The 15,784-nt window shown below is 46.9% G+C and overlaps 1 protein-coding gene across 14 annotated transcripts in view; it reads right to left on the bottom strand.

Moving 5' to 3' along the window:
- PHLDB1 (pleckstrin homology like domain family B member 1) overlaps nucleotides 1-15,784 on the bottom strand; it is a 149,280-nt gene that overhangs the window by 78,878 nt on the left and 54,618 nt on the right. For all 14 annotated transcript variants that reach the window (XM_044282365.1, XM_044282357.1, XM_044282359.1 and 11 more), the window contains 3 exons: nucleotides 13,883-14,002; nucleotides 8,539-8,662; nucleotides 6,466-6,636 (listed from right to left, as the gene is read on the bottom strand). In XM_044282365.1, coding sequence (XP_044138300.1) covers nucleotides 6,466-6,636; nucleotides 8,539-8,662; nucleotides 13,883-13,942 — 355 coding nt within the window. In that variant the 5' untranslated portion in view covers nucleotides 13,943-14,002. The remainder of the gene's footprint in view (nucleotides 1-6,465; nucleotides 6,637-8,538; nucleotides 8,663-13,882; nucleotides 14,003-15,784) is intronic.

The following is a 15,784-nucleotide window of genomic DNA, read 5'->3' as shown; positions in this document are numbered from 1 at the left end:
ATATACAGGCAGATATGGATGGTGTGTGAGGGATATACAGGCAGATATGGATGGTGTGAGGGATATACAGGCAGATATGGATGGTGTGTGAGGGATATACAGGCAGATATGGATGGTGTGTGAGGGATATACAGGCAGATATGGACGGTTGTGAGGGATATACAGGCAGATATGAATGGTGTGTGACGTATATACAGGCAGATATGAAAGGTGTGTGACGTATATACAGGCAGATATGGATGGTATGTGAGAGATACAGGCAGATGAGAATTGTATTGGAGGGATATACAGGCAGATATGGATTGTGTATGTGTGAGGGATATACAGGCAGAGGAAGAAGGTGGCAGTACAGTCAGGACCCCGTGTACAGTCTCTCTTGTTGGCATTATATAGATGCCCGCTCCTGTGGTCTCTTGTCACCATGCACACTGTCCAGGTTTATTGCCCCGCATTCCTTCTTCCCCTCCCCCTCTCCCTTCCTTTGCCCTGTCTGCCCCCCTCCTCTGTGCACACATCACTGAGCGGGCACCAGTCAGCCCTCAGCTCTCCAGCCCTTTGATACTACTCTGCCATTTCTATCACTGTGAAGTTTAAGAGGGTTGTCCTGGATTAGAAAAAACATGTCCGCTTTCTTCCAGCGCCGCGCCTGTCCGTGGGTTGGGACCATCAAAGTGAATGGGGCTGAGCTGCTATACCGCTCCCATCCTGTGGACGGGCGTGGTGCCGGTCCTGGACAACCCCTTCAATCTGCTGTTCCCAGGATAGGACCCCCGCCCATCACCGGAAAGAGGGTCCTTTGTGGCGGCAAATTTAGCAAACACGCTGCAGCTCCATCCCATGTAGATTAATATGGCGGTAATGTGCATGCTCCCCATTCCCCCCGACTGTAGGGGTCCTTGCCGACATACCCCCACTGATTCGTCTGGTGGGAGGACCCCTTTAATGTATTTCCCGGTGACATTTGCTTTCAGCCATCGCAGGGCGGTGTTCACATTCACTCTTCTGCCAAGCACAATTATCATGAAAAAAGAGGACAGATGGGTTATTGTGCCCCGATGCCCCTCCATTATTCACACTGCTACGCCAGACATCAGCACCATTGTCTTATAGGATCTGGTAGCTCCGCAGGAGGGGGGTTTGGAGGAGCTTATGTTGGGTCTCTATCCTCCAGGCGGTTGCATAGACATTAGCTATTCCCTGACTACCCCCATATATGTGGAACAGTTGTCAGACAAATAGCCGGGCACAGGGACCTCCACCGAATCATGTGGGCTCCTCTATATATCCAGGCTCCATGCTTCCTGCGCTGACACATCACTGGCTGAGAATGCACCATGAAACCTGACACCTGCATCCCTGGAAGCGCTCTCCTGAGCAAACAGAAGGAACGAGCTTTCTAGAGCATGTTCTAGAACGTCCATTACCTTCTATTCCTGGAATGGGAAAATGTTTTTTTGCATATTTCTTTATTCAATTTAAAGGGGTAGTCTCATCTCAGACATTGGTGGCATATCCTAGCGGTCGTATCTCATAAACTGAGCCAGCAAAGTCCCGGAGGACGCACCAGCGCTGCGCATGCATTGCTGCCCTCTATTTATTTCTATGGGGCCGCCGAAAATTAGCCGAGCACTGGCCCCGTGAAAATGAACGGGAACGGTGGCCGGGCAGGCGCGGTGCGCTCCCGAAAATAGCAGAGCGCAGGCCAATAGGGAAAATTATGCAAATGAGCTCTCTTCCAGAAAGAAGACTGTCTTTCTGTCACGCCGGACGGGATCTCAAACATACAGATAAACCAGCAAACCAGGCTCTAGGCGAGAAGCAGGGGAAGGGTCACCTCCTAGACTTCTCTCCCTGCTCTGCTCAGCCCACATTCAAACCTTGATGGTAGGAATGAAGTGTCCTCGTGCCTGGGCTAAAACACCTTAGATTCCCTGAGATGGTGAAAAGGGGAATAGGAGCAGCCTGCTCGCACAGAACCTGGATGGGAGAGATGACACCAACACAACCAAGAAAGCAAACAACAAAAACTGAAACAACACTTATCTTTTCTGAGCTGGAACAGACAACCTTCCCTCCTTGCTTCCAAGGCCAGAATGATTTCTATAACCCGCTCAGAGCACTGGGATAGAGTGCTATTTAAACTAATGACCCCACCCAGTGCACCTGATGGGAGGCGGATCCAGCACGGCTCCAGAACACTAAACACGTGCTGCTATTCTGGCCGACCTCCGCACATAGTCAGGGCAGGACATGAGACTCTCTACTGCCATCTATAGGTAGTTATCCTGTAAGTCTGCCTCCAAACCAATGAAAGGGTTCTCTGGGATTTGCATATCCTCCGGATAGGTCATCAATATGGGATTGGAGAGGGGGGGGGGGGGGTCCTAAAACATGACTACCCGCCAAATCACAAACACTCATTGGCCTCTCAGTTCTGGCCACCACTTTGCCGGCTTCATTTTAGAGACAGGTACAGGTCCCAGAGGTGGGACCCGCACCTATCAGACAATGGGATTGTCTGAGATGGGCATACCCCTTTAACTGTGGCAGGCTTCGGAGCCCCAGGCTGCCATGGCAAACAAACTACTACTGCCATCTTGTAACCGGGGGGGGCGGGAACAGCCTGCCCCCGCCTAAATTACTTCTCAGATGTTTTTGTTGCAATTGACCATGGCATCTAAGGGGTTAAAAAAATCTGTGATCAGAATTGTCTCCGATCACGGGCTCTGCTGGCGGGTGTTTGCTGCGTAAAACAGCAGGCTCAGCTCCTGAGCGGGTGCCATCTTTAAAGGACTGACTTCTGACATGAACAGTGGATGTCAGGAAGGGGTTAAGAAGCCTCGAAACATGACTAGTGATGTCACCCAACCAAGAGACCAATGAGTGTATCTGATTTTGCGGGTAATCATGTTTTAGGAGCCACTCAAACCGCATATTGATGACCAGAACCCTTTGAATGGTTTGGAGGCAGACTTACAGGATAACTACCTATAGATGGCAGTAGAGAGACAGTCTTCTTTCTGGAAGAGAGCTCATTTGCATAATCTTTCCCAGGGTGCATTTCCTTTTTTTTTTTTTCTTTTTTTTTTTTTATATTATAGAATTGATGCAAATATTTTTTCCATAGAAGTACATTGTGAATTTGACAGAAAGTTTGGACAATGTCTCCTGCTAGCCAACGTCTCGTTCTGCATAAATTCCACCGTGACTTCTATGGTGAGATCATGGCAAAGGTATTCTTCTAATAACATTCCCATAAAGATTAGGCAAAGCAATGTGTAATCAACTATTTTAGTCGTATGCGCATATTCATGGATCGAAAAAAAACTGAAATGTTTCCAAATGTTACTACTCAGAAGATTTACCTTAAAGGGCTTGTGGGCTAGGCAGAGCGCGGTGCTTGGATGTGGGCAGACCTGTAGCTAGACGTTCCTTCACCCATGAAAATGGTTTTCTGCTCTAGCCCAGTATCTAAATACCCTATCTGAAGTAAAGAGGGTCCCAACACTCAGCAAATGGGGCCCCTCCCATTCCCAGCTACACCCCTGCTATGGGTTCGTTTGTTCCCATATGTTGCCTCACTGCGGCAGTGTATTATGGGTGTATTCTACTCTAGAAGTAATGCTACTAGGTAAAATAACTTAGATACAATGTCTGATGAAATATGGCACAAGTTACATATGTACAAAATCAGAGGCATACAGAAGCATAGTGTGGCCCCATAAATTACTTTGTATGCTGCATTATGGGTTCATACAATGTGGGTGAGAACTCTGCCCAAAGACATAAAACTATGGACCGCTGAATTGCTGAACATCTCTTACTAGAGAAAAATGCGTCTTTCTCCACTTACCAGTCACCTTCCCTCCCCTCCATCTCCTGACCTGTTCACTCACTCTAAATTCACTGATAAAATCCATTTCCAGAGAGGAAACTGCTTTTCAGCTTCACTGAGAGATCAGGTTACACATGCCTATAGATGTTTATGAAGAGGTAAGGGTGGAGGAAGAAGCAGGAGACTAGCTGCTATGATGTCTCCCATACACAGCGCACATAGAAAAGAGGAGATCCTGCACCCCTATCTTTCTGCACGCCGTCTGAAGCAGCAGCAGCATTGAGAACATTATACAACAGTACGAGGCAGCGTAGCTGTGAATCCTGCACTGGGGCGAGATAGATAATTTACTACACGAAGAAGCAGCATGAAGGACATTATACAACAGTACGAGGCAGCGTAGCTGTGAATCCTGCACTGGGGCGAGATAGATAATTTACTAAATGAAGAAGCAGCATGGAGGACATTATACTTGTACAAAAAAAAGAGCAAGGATTTTTTCAAGGTAAAAAATCTCATTTTATTCAATATAAATCACATGATCATTACAGGTATTGCTCAAATGGGACAGGACATGGAGACTGAGCCACAAGGGGCTATAAAATGTGGAGAATCACAATGGGAGATAATGTGACCATACCCAGCAGAGAACAACCTCCTGACGAAGCCTACGTGGCGAAACACGTGTCGAGGTTGAAGCAGTGGGGGAGTCGTGTTACCATTCTACAGCAGCAACATGGGTAGGTAACTTGGTAGCTGGATCAGGGTGGGACGAGAGGTTTGCAGTTCATTGTTATATGCCATCTTTATTAGTAGTACTGCACCGTCCATTGACACCTCACAGCATCCCCGGACAGAGGTTGTGAGCAATAGTCAGTAGTTGTTTTATACTAGGGGATCAGCATTCGCACCCGCAACTACACTTTTGCTCACGGCCTCTGGTATATTGTTGTTCTCTGCTGGGTGTGGTCACATTATCTCCCATTGTGATTCTCCACATTGTATAGCCCCTTGTGGCTCAGTCTCCATGTCCTGTCCCATTTGAGCAATACCTGTAATGATCATGTGATTTATATTGAATAAAATGAGATTTTTTACCTTGAAAAAATCCTTGCTCTTTTTTTTGTACAAGTTGCAGTAGGTTGGGGAGTGAGGTACTGTTTTTGGGTTATTGTAGGCTCTAATGGAGGACATTATACAACAGTACTAAGCAGTTATAGCAGTGAATCCTGCACTTGGGCGAGATAGATACTACAAGAAGAAGCAGCATGGAGGACATTATACAACAGTACTAAGCAGTTATAGCAGTGAATCCTCCACTTGGGCGAGATAGATACTACAAGAAGAAGCAGCATGGAGGACATTATACAACAGTACTAAGCAGTGTAGCAGTGAATCCTGCACTTGGGCGAGATAGATAATTTACTACACGAAGAAGCAGCATGGAGGACATTATACAACAGTACTAAGCAGTTATAGCAGTGAATCCTGCACTTGGGCGAGATAGATAATTTACTAAATGAAGAAGCAGCATGGAGGACATTATACAACAGTACTAAGCAGTTATAGCAGTGAATCCTCCACTTGGGCGAGATAGATAATTTACTACAAGAAGAAGCAGCATGGAGGACATTATACAACAGTACTAAGCAGTGTAGCAGTGAATCCTGCACTGGGGCGAGATAGATAATTTACTACACGAAGAAGCAGCATGGAGGACATTATACAACAGTACTAAGCAGTGTAGCAGTGAATCCTGCACTTGGGCGAGATAGATAATTTACTACACGAAGGAGCAGCATGGAGGACATTATACAACAGTACTAAGCAGTGTAGCAGTGAATCCTGCACTTGGGCGAGATAGATAATTTACTACACCAAGAAGCAGCATGGAGGACATTATACAACAGTACTAAGCAGTGTAGCAGTGAATCCTGCACTGGGGCGAGATAGATAATTTACTACACGAAGAAGCAGCAAGGAGGACATTATACAACAGTACTAAGCAGTGTAGCAGTGAATCCTGCACTTGGGCGAGATAGATAATTTACTACACGAAGAAGCAGCGTGGAGGACGTTATACAACAGTACTAAGCAGTGTAGCAGTGAATCCTGCACTTGGGCGAGATAGATACTACATGAAGAAGCAGCAAGGAGGACAATGTAGAGAGTTACTTAGAAGTGAGATATGAACAATTTCTAAAAGCTACAGCAGCCTCTCTCACTCCGCAGTAGCTCCCCTCCATAGACTTGCATAAGCAACTGTAACCTGATCCCTCCATGAAGCTAAAAAGCCCTCTTGTATCTGTGAGTTCAGAGTGGGTCATGAGTGGAGGAGGAAAAAATGAGTCAGATACAAGTGGAGAAAGAGGCATTTTTCTCAAATTAGATATATTACAAAATGTACGCTTGTGCTATTGATCTAAGTTAGATTGTTTATAATCGGAGGTACACTTTAAGTGCAAGACTCTGCAGAATGCTGTACTTATGCTGTCATTTGTAAGCATCCAGTAACATGGTGTTTGGCGTAACCAAGTCCCATCAGTCAAAAAGATCAGAATTTTCCTTTTTGGCGTCGTTCTCATTAATGACACCATGAGCATGTTACAGTCACCGGCTGCAAGTCATACCTTGTGTCAGACGGGTAGGTTGAGTTATTGGAAGTCCATCAATAGAACAGGGATTCCCGCATGGATGAAGGGTGAGAGTGCCACGGATATTCTCAATAAAGCAGTGCTCAGCAGCAATACCAGGACCCCTTAAGTAAATATCCTTGGATGCATGACCCAAAGTGGTCCTCCCTGTGCACAAAACAGCAGAAGGTCAGCAAAATTATCACCTAAAAGACTAGAAATTGTCAGACAAAGCAAAACATCCCCTGCCGATCCAGGACAGATGCTCCGTACCAGTAATAATCTCACCTCTGCAGCCAGTCCCTGACCTAGTGGTTAGGAGCAGCGATCCCAGTAATATGACACATAAGCACTGAGGCCACTAATTGGCTGCAGTGGTCATATGCCAGATCACGGGCAGCTTGTACATAAAGACCAGTGGTGGAACGAGAAAGCATCTATGCTGGATCGGCAGGGACTAAAGTGGTGAATGGTTTGATTGCTTTTTTTTTTTTTTTTTTTTTTTACAAATAATCAGTTAAAGGGGTTGTCCGGGTGTTTAATATTGACGACCTATCCTCAAAAAAGGTCATCAATAACTGATCATTGGGGGTCCAACTCCCAGATCTTCTGCTGACCAGCTTTTTGAGGAGGCCACAATACTCCTGTGAGTACAGCGGCCTCCTCGCAGCTTACCAAGCACAGCGCCATCCATTGTATAGTGGCTGTGCTTGGTATTGCAGCCCAGGCCCATTCACTTGAATGGGACTGGGCTGCACATAGGACATGCGACTGAATGTGATGTCACTGGCCTAGGAAGAGTCCATGGCCTCTTCAAACAGCTGATCGGTGGGGGTGCCAGAAGTCGGACCCCCACCAATTAGATATTGATGACCTATCCTGAGGGCGGGTCCTCAATATAAAAAACTTCCGGACAACCCTTTGAGTGACCCGAGGGCAGGCCCAAGACATTCCTTATATCCTTGCTTCTCCTGCCTTCCCTTTCTCTCCTTGATTGACAGGGCAGGACAGATGACTTTGCAGGAACCTGGTCAGGAAGGAGGGAGGGGCCGGCAGAGGAAGTGGGAGGAGCAAGGGTGCACAGAGTGTTTTGGGCCCACCCTCAGTGCACTTAACTGTTCATTTGCATATGGTTTCAAAGTGCTTTTTCTGCTAAATGAAGCATTGGAAAGGGATCATTACATTCAGGTGAGCTTGAACTACAAGGCACTGTACTGAGTTTATTAGTGAATTTCCTGCTGACAGAAATTATAAAAAGAAAAGAAGACCGGACTCCGGACAGAATAATGGAAATATATTGTGTAACATGAAGCATTAAAGGGCATCTGTCAGCAGTTTTGTACCTATGACACTGGCTGACCTGTAACATGTGCGCTCGGCAGCTGAAGACATCTGTGTTGGTCCCATGTTCACATGTACCCGCATTGCTGAGAAACATGATGTTTTATTATATGCAAATGAGCCTCTAGGAGCAACGGGGGCGTTACCATTGCACCGAGAGGCTCTGCTCTCTCTGCAACAGATGCCCTTTAAAGGGGTATTCTGGTTGTTAGAAGTTATCCCCTATACACAGGATAGGGGAATAATTATTAGATCACGAGAATGGGGGACCCCGTAACCCCCTGAAGCCCCCTGAAATAAACGGAGCCGCTGGTCGGGCATGTGTGCGGCCGCTCCATTCATCTGGAGATAGACAAGCACAGAATTCTCATAGAAATGAATAAAGCAGCCAGGGAGGGCTGCAGGGGGTACGGGACCCCTGTTATCGTGATCGGTGGGGGTCCTACCGCTGGGCATTAAAGGGCTGTAGCACCCCCACCAATCTAATAGTTATCCCCTATCCACAGGACTTCTAACAACCGGAATACCCCTTTAAAGAGTGAATAACTGGGTCAGTTAATGGAACACTGCCATATAAATAGGAGTATACAGAATATAGAGAGAGGCTGCAGTCATACACAGGGCGGCCATTGTCATTCACTGAAATGCTACAATGTAACTAAACATCATTCGCAGAAACAGTCAGCAAGTTGCCAAATAACATGTATCTCTGCAGTTAGGTGTCAGTACCTTCCTCCAGAGGCAGCAGGGTGATGGCAGTGCTCAGCCTCCCGCTCCCGAGGCTCACAAGATGGGGTTTCTCCGTCTGCACCTTCAGCCCCTTGCCTGTATCTATCAGGTCCAGCGGGGTGCTCTGTGGGCGATGGAAGAGATACAGACAAATCCGTCATGCAGGGAATATCATCTGAGCACAGGCGTAGACCGCAGGCCTTCATTTCTCTCCTAGATGGGATTCTTTATCATGTCTTATGAGGATCTTATAGGCATTCATCAAGACATACAGACCGGCCCATAGACATGAGATTGGTTTTTGGTCAGTTTTAGGATCTGCCTTTTATACATAAGGTTACATTCAGATGACTTGTAAGTGTTTTGCGTTCTGCAGCCCTATGTAGAAATGCCCGTTCTTGTCCGCGGGCAAGAATAGGACATGTTCTATATTTTTTACGGGGCAACAGAACAGAACTACGAATGCGGACAGCATCCGACCACTTATAAGATGATAAGACTCCTGGTAAGATAAACTCTCCTAATGGGTCAATGATCTGAGCAATTATCGGGAAGGAGCATTCCTAGGAACACTTGTTCCCAATAAGGCCTCTTTCCCACGGGCGTGTGCGCCCCGTTGCCAAATTGCGAACCGCATTTGCGGATCCGCAATACACGGGCGCCGTTCCGTGGGCATTCCGCATCACGGATACGGACCCATTCACTTCAAATAGGGTCTGCAAATCCGGAGATGCGGAATGGTGCAGAACTGGAAGCACGAAATGGAACCCTACGGAAGCACTACGGAGTGCCTCCGTGGGGTTTCGTCCCGTACTTCCGTTCCTCAAAAAGATAGAACATGTCGTATCTTTTTGCGGAACACCCGGATCGCGGACCCATTCAAGTGACTGTGCTCGTGCATTGCGGACCGCATTTTGCACTACCACAGGGCACACACGCCTGTGGGAAAGAGGCCTAACTGCCCTGTGTACAGGTGCCACCGATCACCCCGATGAATAACCAAACACTCGTTCACCGGGTGAAAGCATCGTTGAGGCGGACACCAAAATCATCGTTTCTGGGCAACAGATCGTCCTTTCTGAACAACGATCCGCTGCCCAAGAACAATTATTATCTATGAGGAGGAGCGATCGCAGCAGTGATCCTTCATCCTCATGCAGAGGGGATGGTTGCAGCATGTAAATGCGGCTCTCGCCTCCTCCGACCTCCTCTATCAGGCAGCTATGGGGAGCAAACAGCCTGTTCCCAATGATTGCCTGCTGAGTCAACACGTGGAAGCCTTGAGATTGTGGTTCTGCAGATGAATGGAGCGGCTCTGTGTATCTGCGATGTTCCTCTAGAAGTAGTAAGCTCTCCAGTATTTGCTCTCATTCCTCATCTAATTATAAGATTAGCTCTTAAGACCGCAATGTATTATTCTCAGGACAAATCCAATTAGCCGGGGATAATTAATCCATGGCACGAGGTGATTGTTGGTAGGAACGCCCGGCCGGCCGCAGTCCTTCACCCTTGTTATTGGACAGATCCTATAATGCTTCCGAATACTTTGTCTTATGGGTGCGTCCACGTGGGACATAAAAAGCAGGGAATAAATCCGCTGGGCTGTTTGCTGTGGATCCGTGAAAAATCGCTCTGCATAAATTGGGACCTTATTCACACTTCAGTGTTTGATCAGAGATTTTCATCAGTGATTGTGAGGAGCCAAAGCACAAAACAAGTGCAAATCTTTCCATTATACCTCATCTATCTGTGTATACCCTGCTGCCTGGTTGTGGCTCACAATCACTGATGGATATCGCAGATCACACACTGTCCTCAGATCAGCAGTCCTTGTCCTGCCCCCCCCGATGATCAGCTGATTCAGGCTTCCTGCTCCCGCCAGCTCTCCGAGCAAAGCGCCAGTACATCGTATAGTGGCTGTGCTTGGTATTACGACTCAGCCCTATACACCCCGGACCCAATCTGATATTGATGACCTATCCTTTTGGGCTCATGCACATGGCCGTAGTTTTGGTCCGCATCCGATCCGCATTTTTTGTGGATCAAATGCGGACCCTTTCATTTCAATGTGGCTGCAAAAGAGGCGAACAGCACACCATGTGCTGTCCGCATCCGCACGTCCATTCCGCGGCCCCGCAAAAAACAGAACACCTCCTCTTCTTGTCCATTTGCGGACAAGGATAGGACATTTATGAAGGAGGAAAAATAATGGCGGCATACTCTCAGCCGGCGGTGTCCGTGTTTTGCGGATCTGCGATTTGCAGACCGTGTGTAGGAGGTGTTAACACGTGGATTCTGCTGCAGATTTACTATGGATTTCACCTTATGCATCGCAAAGGGTATAGGAGGCATAGACATTTGTCGGCCTGGATTTACTAATGTGTCTGCGCCAAAAATCTCTCTAAAAAGTGAGGCGACTTGGTGCAGCTAGAGTTTTTACATTTTTTCTGACATGCTTGACAAGGGCGCGGGGCTTAACAGGAAGGGGTGGAGGTTGCCTGTCCGTTCCGTGAAGCAATTTGCGCTCCCCAATGCACGGGCAACATCCGTGTGGTTTCCGCAGACAGATCGAGCCCCATTCAACTTGAGTGGTTCCGTGATCCGTCCGTACCGCAAAAAAATAGAACATGCACCAAAAGTCATCACTCTTGTGCAGCAGATCATTCTGTGAAACCGCCCTCTGCTGCGCAGGGATAGGGATTTTCTAGGGGGACAAGTGATCTATGTTTTCCCATACAGCAGAGGGGGTTTTCTAGGAGTAAAATATTCATGATGTATCCTCGGAATAAGTCATCAATATAAGATTAGTGGGGGTCCGACTTCCAACACCCCCACCCATCAGCCTTATAAAGAGGCCGCAGCGCTCCAGTGAGCCCTGTGGTATCTTCCTAGCCCATACGGGTTGCCACCCGCCGGCAACTGCTGGTATTTTTCTAGAAGGACTATTACTAATATTAGTACGGCCTTTAACTCCCTCCCACCAATTGTGGCAAGAAATCAGAGGCTGTGTGCAGAGAATTTTGTGATGAGGTTTCACAGCACGGACTGGAAGCTCAGGACCTGTGAGACGTCATCACGCTGGGGGACAGGTCCTGACCTGAGCGTCCAGTCGGCAGTGAATGTTCACCACAGAGCCATGAAATGGAGGAGGTGAGTTATTATATTTTTTTTTTGCAGAAGTAGAGAACAGGGCATTATTAATTTTGGGAGGCACCAATGGGGCATTACTATTACTGGGGGGCACTACTGGGGACACTAGGGGGGCTCTAATGGGGGCACTATTAATTATATTACTATTACTGGGGGGCATAAATGGGGCATTACTATTACTGGGGACATTAATGGGGGCATTCATATTACTGGGGGGCTCTAATAGGGGCACTACTAATTCTAGAGAGTGCTAATGGGGGCATTAATAATTTTGGGGGGCACTTATCGGGGCATTAATATTACAGGGGGCACTAATTAATTCATTATTAATTCTGGGGGCACTAATGGGGGCATTACTATTATTGTGGGCACTAATGGGGCACTATTAATTCTGAGGGGCACTAATGGAGCACTATTAATTCTGGGGGGTGCTAATGGGGGTATTATTTATTCTGGGGGGTCACTAATTGGGGCATTAATATTACTGAGGGACATTAATGGGGGCATTACTATTACTGCGGGAACTAATCGGGCATTATTAATTCTGGGGGGCACTTATGGGAACCGTAATATTTCTGGGGGGCACTAATGGGGCACTATTAATTCTTGGGGGGTGCTAATGGGAGTATTATTAATTCTGGGGGGGCACTAATTAGGGCATTAATATTACTGAGGGGCACTAATGGGTGCATTATTAATTCTGGGGGCACTAATGGGGGCATTACTATTACTGTGGGAACTAATGGGGCACTATTAATTCTGGGGGTGCGCTTATGGGAACCGTTATATTTCTGGGGGGCACTAATGGGGCACTATTAATTCTGGGGGCGCTTATGGGAACCGTTATATTTCTGGGGGGCACTAATAGGTGCATTATTAATTTGGGATGTGGCCGGTATTTTTTTGTTGGGAAAGGTGGCAACCCTAGTCATAAGGGCAGCTCAATTCTATTCAAGGGAATGGGGCTGAGCTGCAATACCAAGTACAGCCACTACACAATGTACGGCGCCGTTCTTGGTAGGCTGTGAGGAGGCTGTAGGGCCCACTGGAGCGCCGTGGCCTGGAGTCAGACCCTCACTGAATTGATGATGTATCCTGAGGTTAGACCATCAATATTAAATCCTGGAAAACCCTTTAGGAATTCAATGGAGTAAACTATGGCTGATACTAGAGGTGCAGTTTAGCCCCATTGACTTGAATGAGACTGAGCTGCACCTAGGCCATGTGACCGATGTACGGTAACTTCACTGGCCTAGGAAGAGCACCCAGCCTCTTCTAACAGCTAATCGGTGGGGGTCCTGGGTGTCAGACCCCCACCAGTCTGATATTGAGGGCCTATCCGGAGAATAGGTCATCAATATAAATTCCCAGGATAACCCCTTTAAAACTGGTGACAGGGTTCCTTTTAAGGACTGCCCAGAAATACATGCATTATACACACAACATACATATATTCAGATTCTTTGGAGGACCCGTCCCTTCTCCTGACGTGTCTACTCTACTAAATACTTATACTTCCCCATGGGGCATCCATTCTTCTATTCTGTAGTGCCATTCCTCTGTTATTCCTCTGGTATATTTAACTAAACTGACAACTGGGTGTTACTGTTCCCTTTGCCATCGGGCGCGCCTGATACTATGAGCACTGATTGGGCAATGTCAGCGTGCAGGAACCCCCAGCGGTCATTGTATTCATACATTTCTAGGAGGAATGACAGAGGAACAGCAAAATGAAGTTCTAAGATTAGATGCTCCAGAATTGTAATTACATGGGGGATGCAAGTAGTAACAGACATGTCAGGGTAAGGCTGGGTTCACACTTGAGCGTTGCGCAAACGCGCGTTTTACGCGCGTTTTTGACGCGCGTTTTTGACGCGCATTTTTATGCGCGTTTTTGTAATAGTAAACGCGCGTTTGACGCGCGTTTGTGTGATTCACTACAGTGTCCTATGGCCACAAACGCCCCAAAAGTCGCTCATGTACTTTTTGGAGCGTCGGGCGTTTTACAGCGCGATCGTACGCGCTGTAAAACGCCCAAGTGTGAACCATTCCCATAGGGAATCATTGGTTTCTCCTTGTTGAGCGTTTTACAGCGCGTAGGAACGCGCTGTAAAACGCTCAGGTGTGAACCCAGCCTAAGGGATAGCCCTCTTCATATGTCAGAAAGTCTACAGCAACACTATGGTTGAATTACCTGCACCAGCGTATGCGTTTTCCGGCAGGGACTTGCCATTTCTCTGGTCGCGGATTTCATGGCTTCTTCCTCTTCTGCGTCAGCTTCTGTCTCAGGAAGGGATTCTGCTTCCAAGTGACTCTGACAAGAAACAACAGAGTCATCTTAGTAAAGTGCCGCTAACACTGAAGAAAAATGACGCTGCCCTGATGCCAACCACCCGGCAGTGTGCACCCCTCTGTACAGTACCTGTCGCCCCCTCAGGGGTGGCACCAGACGGTTCACAGGCAGGATGATCAATTTAGTCCATTCTTACACACTTTTTTCTAACTTTATACTGCTTAGGCCTCATGCACATGGCCGTTGTTTTCGTCCGCATCCGAGCCGCCGTTTTGGCGGCTCGGATGCGGACCCATTCACTTCAATGGGGCCGCAAAAGATGCGGACAGCACTCCGTGTGCTGTCTGCATCCGTTGCTCCGTTCCGTAGCCCCACAAAAAAAATATACCCTGTCCTATTCTTGTCCGCGCTAGAACTTTGTAATAAAATTTTGGCGCCTTTTTTGGCACATCTTAAAGGACCCTCCCTCCAGTTCAAGAGAGAGAAAATCATATTAAGGGCTCATGCACACTGACCGTATGTATTTTGCCGTCCGCAAAAAACGGATTCTCAAAAAATATGTCTGTGTGCATTCTGTATTTTGAGGAACGGAACAGCTGGACCTTCATAGAACTGTACTATCCTTGTCCATAATGCGGACAATAATAGGACATGTTCTATTTTTTTTTTTGCGTCACGGAAATACGGACATACGGAAACGGAATGCACACGGAGTTACTTCAGTTTTTTTTGCGGACCCATTTAAGTGAATGGTTAACACATACGGTCCGCTAAAAAAATGGAACGGACTACGGAAAGAAAATACGTTCGTGTGCATGAGCCCTAATAAAGATTCAGATGAAGATCTCATCAGCTGTATTCATGATCATAATCCCTGACGAGCAGAGCAGAGGAGGATGAGGCAGCTCTTTAGCTCAGTGTTGTGAAGTAACTTGTCCTGCTGTGTGATTAAGGACAGGTTTTGTGTGTACTAATAGGACAGGGGCCATTTTATTTCTTCTAATGATTGCTCCCCAGACAAAACGGACCCTTATAACTAATGAAAGGTATTTAGGAATATAATTAATAATGAAGTAATATTTAAGTATTTTCATTGTCTTAATTCCTGGAGAACCCCTTTAAACTGGAGCGTCAGAATAGGGTACTTCCAAAGTTGTTTCTTGTTACGTAATGTAATGTTGTGTTTTATTGCACCTGCCAAGCAGGGTTAACCATCCTGACTCTGGCCTTGTGGGAGACTAGGAGTTGAACTTAGGTCCACCCCTAGTTTTAGTGTGTGAGTCTAGTGTTAGCTGAAAAAGAGGGAGGAGCTACAGGTCTCACTCCTCAAACTGCTAGGCCTGAGTCCCAGAGGATCAATATCTCTGAGACATTTGCATCAAGAAAGCCATCAGTACTTTACAGTACTCCAGGGAGAGAAAGCAAGACCTAGAGAAGGTCCAGAATCTGCCTGGCCGTGCATTGGAGTCAGTCAGTAAGGTATTGTGCTCGATTAAGGCAGTGGAGACTTTACTGCAGTGAGAAGGACATTGCTAATATACCCTTCCCACTTTGACTCAGTCCTGGCCAGCCTTATCTGAATCCTGTGCCCATCAGTTGGGAATTACAGTCACCATTACAAGAATAATATTGCCAGCCTCTGATTTTGCAGAGAGAAAGACTTTGGAAAGAGAGAGGGAAGGAGTACTACAATCCCCATGCCTGGCTTATATCCATACGTCTCTATCTGGGAGGATTTGCACTGAGAATTGTTTGGAACTGTGTTTGATACCGTAAGATGTACTACAACTCCCATTCTGCACT

This window comes from Bufo gargarizans, chromosome 2 (genome assembly GCF_014858855.1).
Source record: "Bufo gargarizans isolate SCDJY-AF-19 chromosome 2, ASM1485885v1, whole genome shotgun sequence".
In the NCBI taxonomy this organism is placed as follows: domain Eukaryota; kingdom Metazoa; phylum Chordata; class Amphibia; order Anura; family Bufonidae; genus Bufo; species Bufo gargarizans.
Note: the sequence above shows the minus strand (reverse complement) of the source record. Positions and strands in the feature narration are given on the sequence as shown.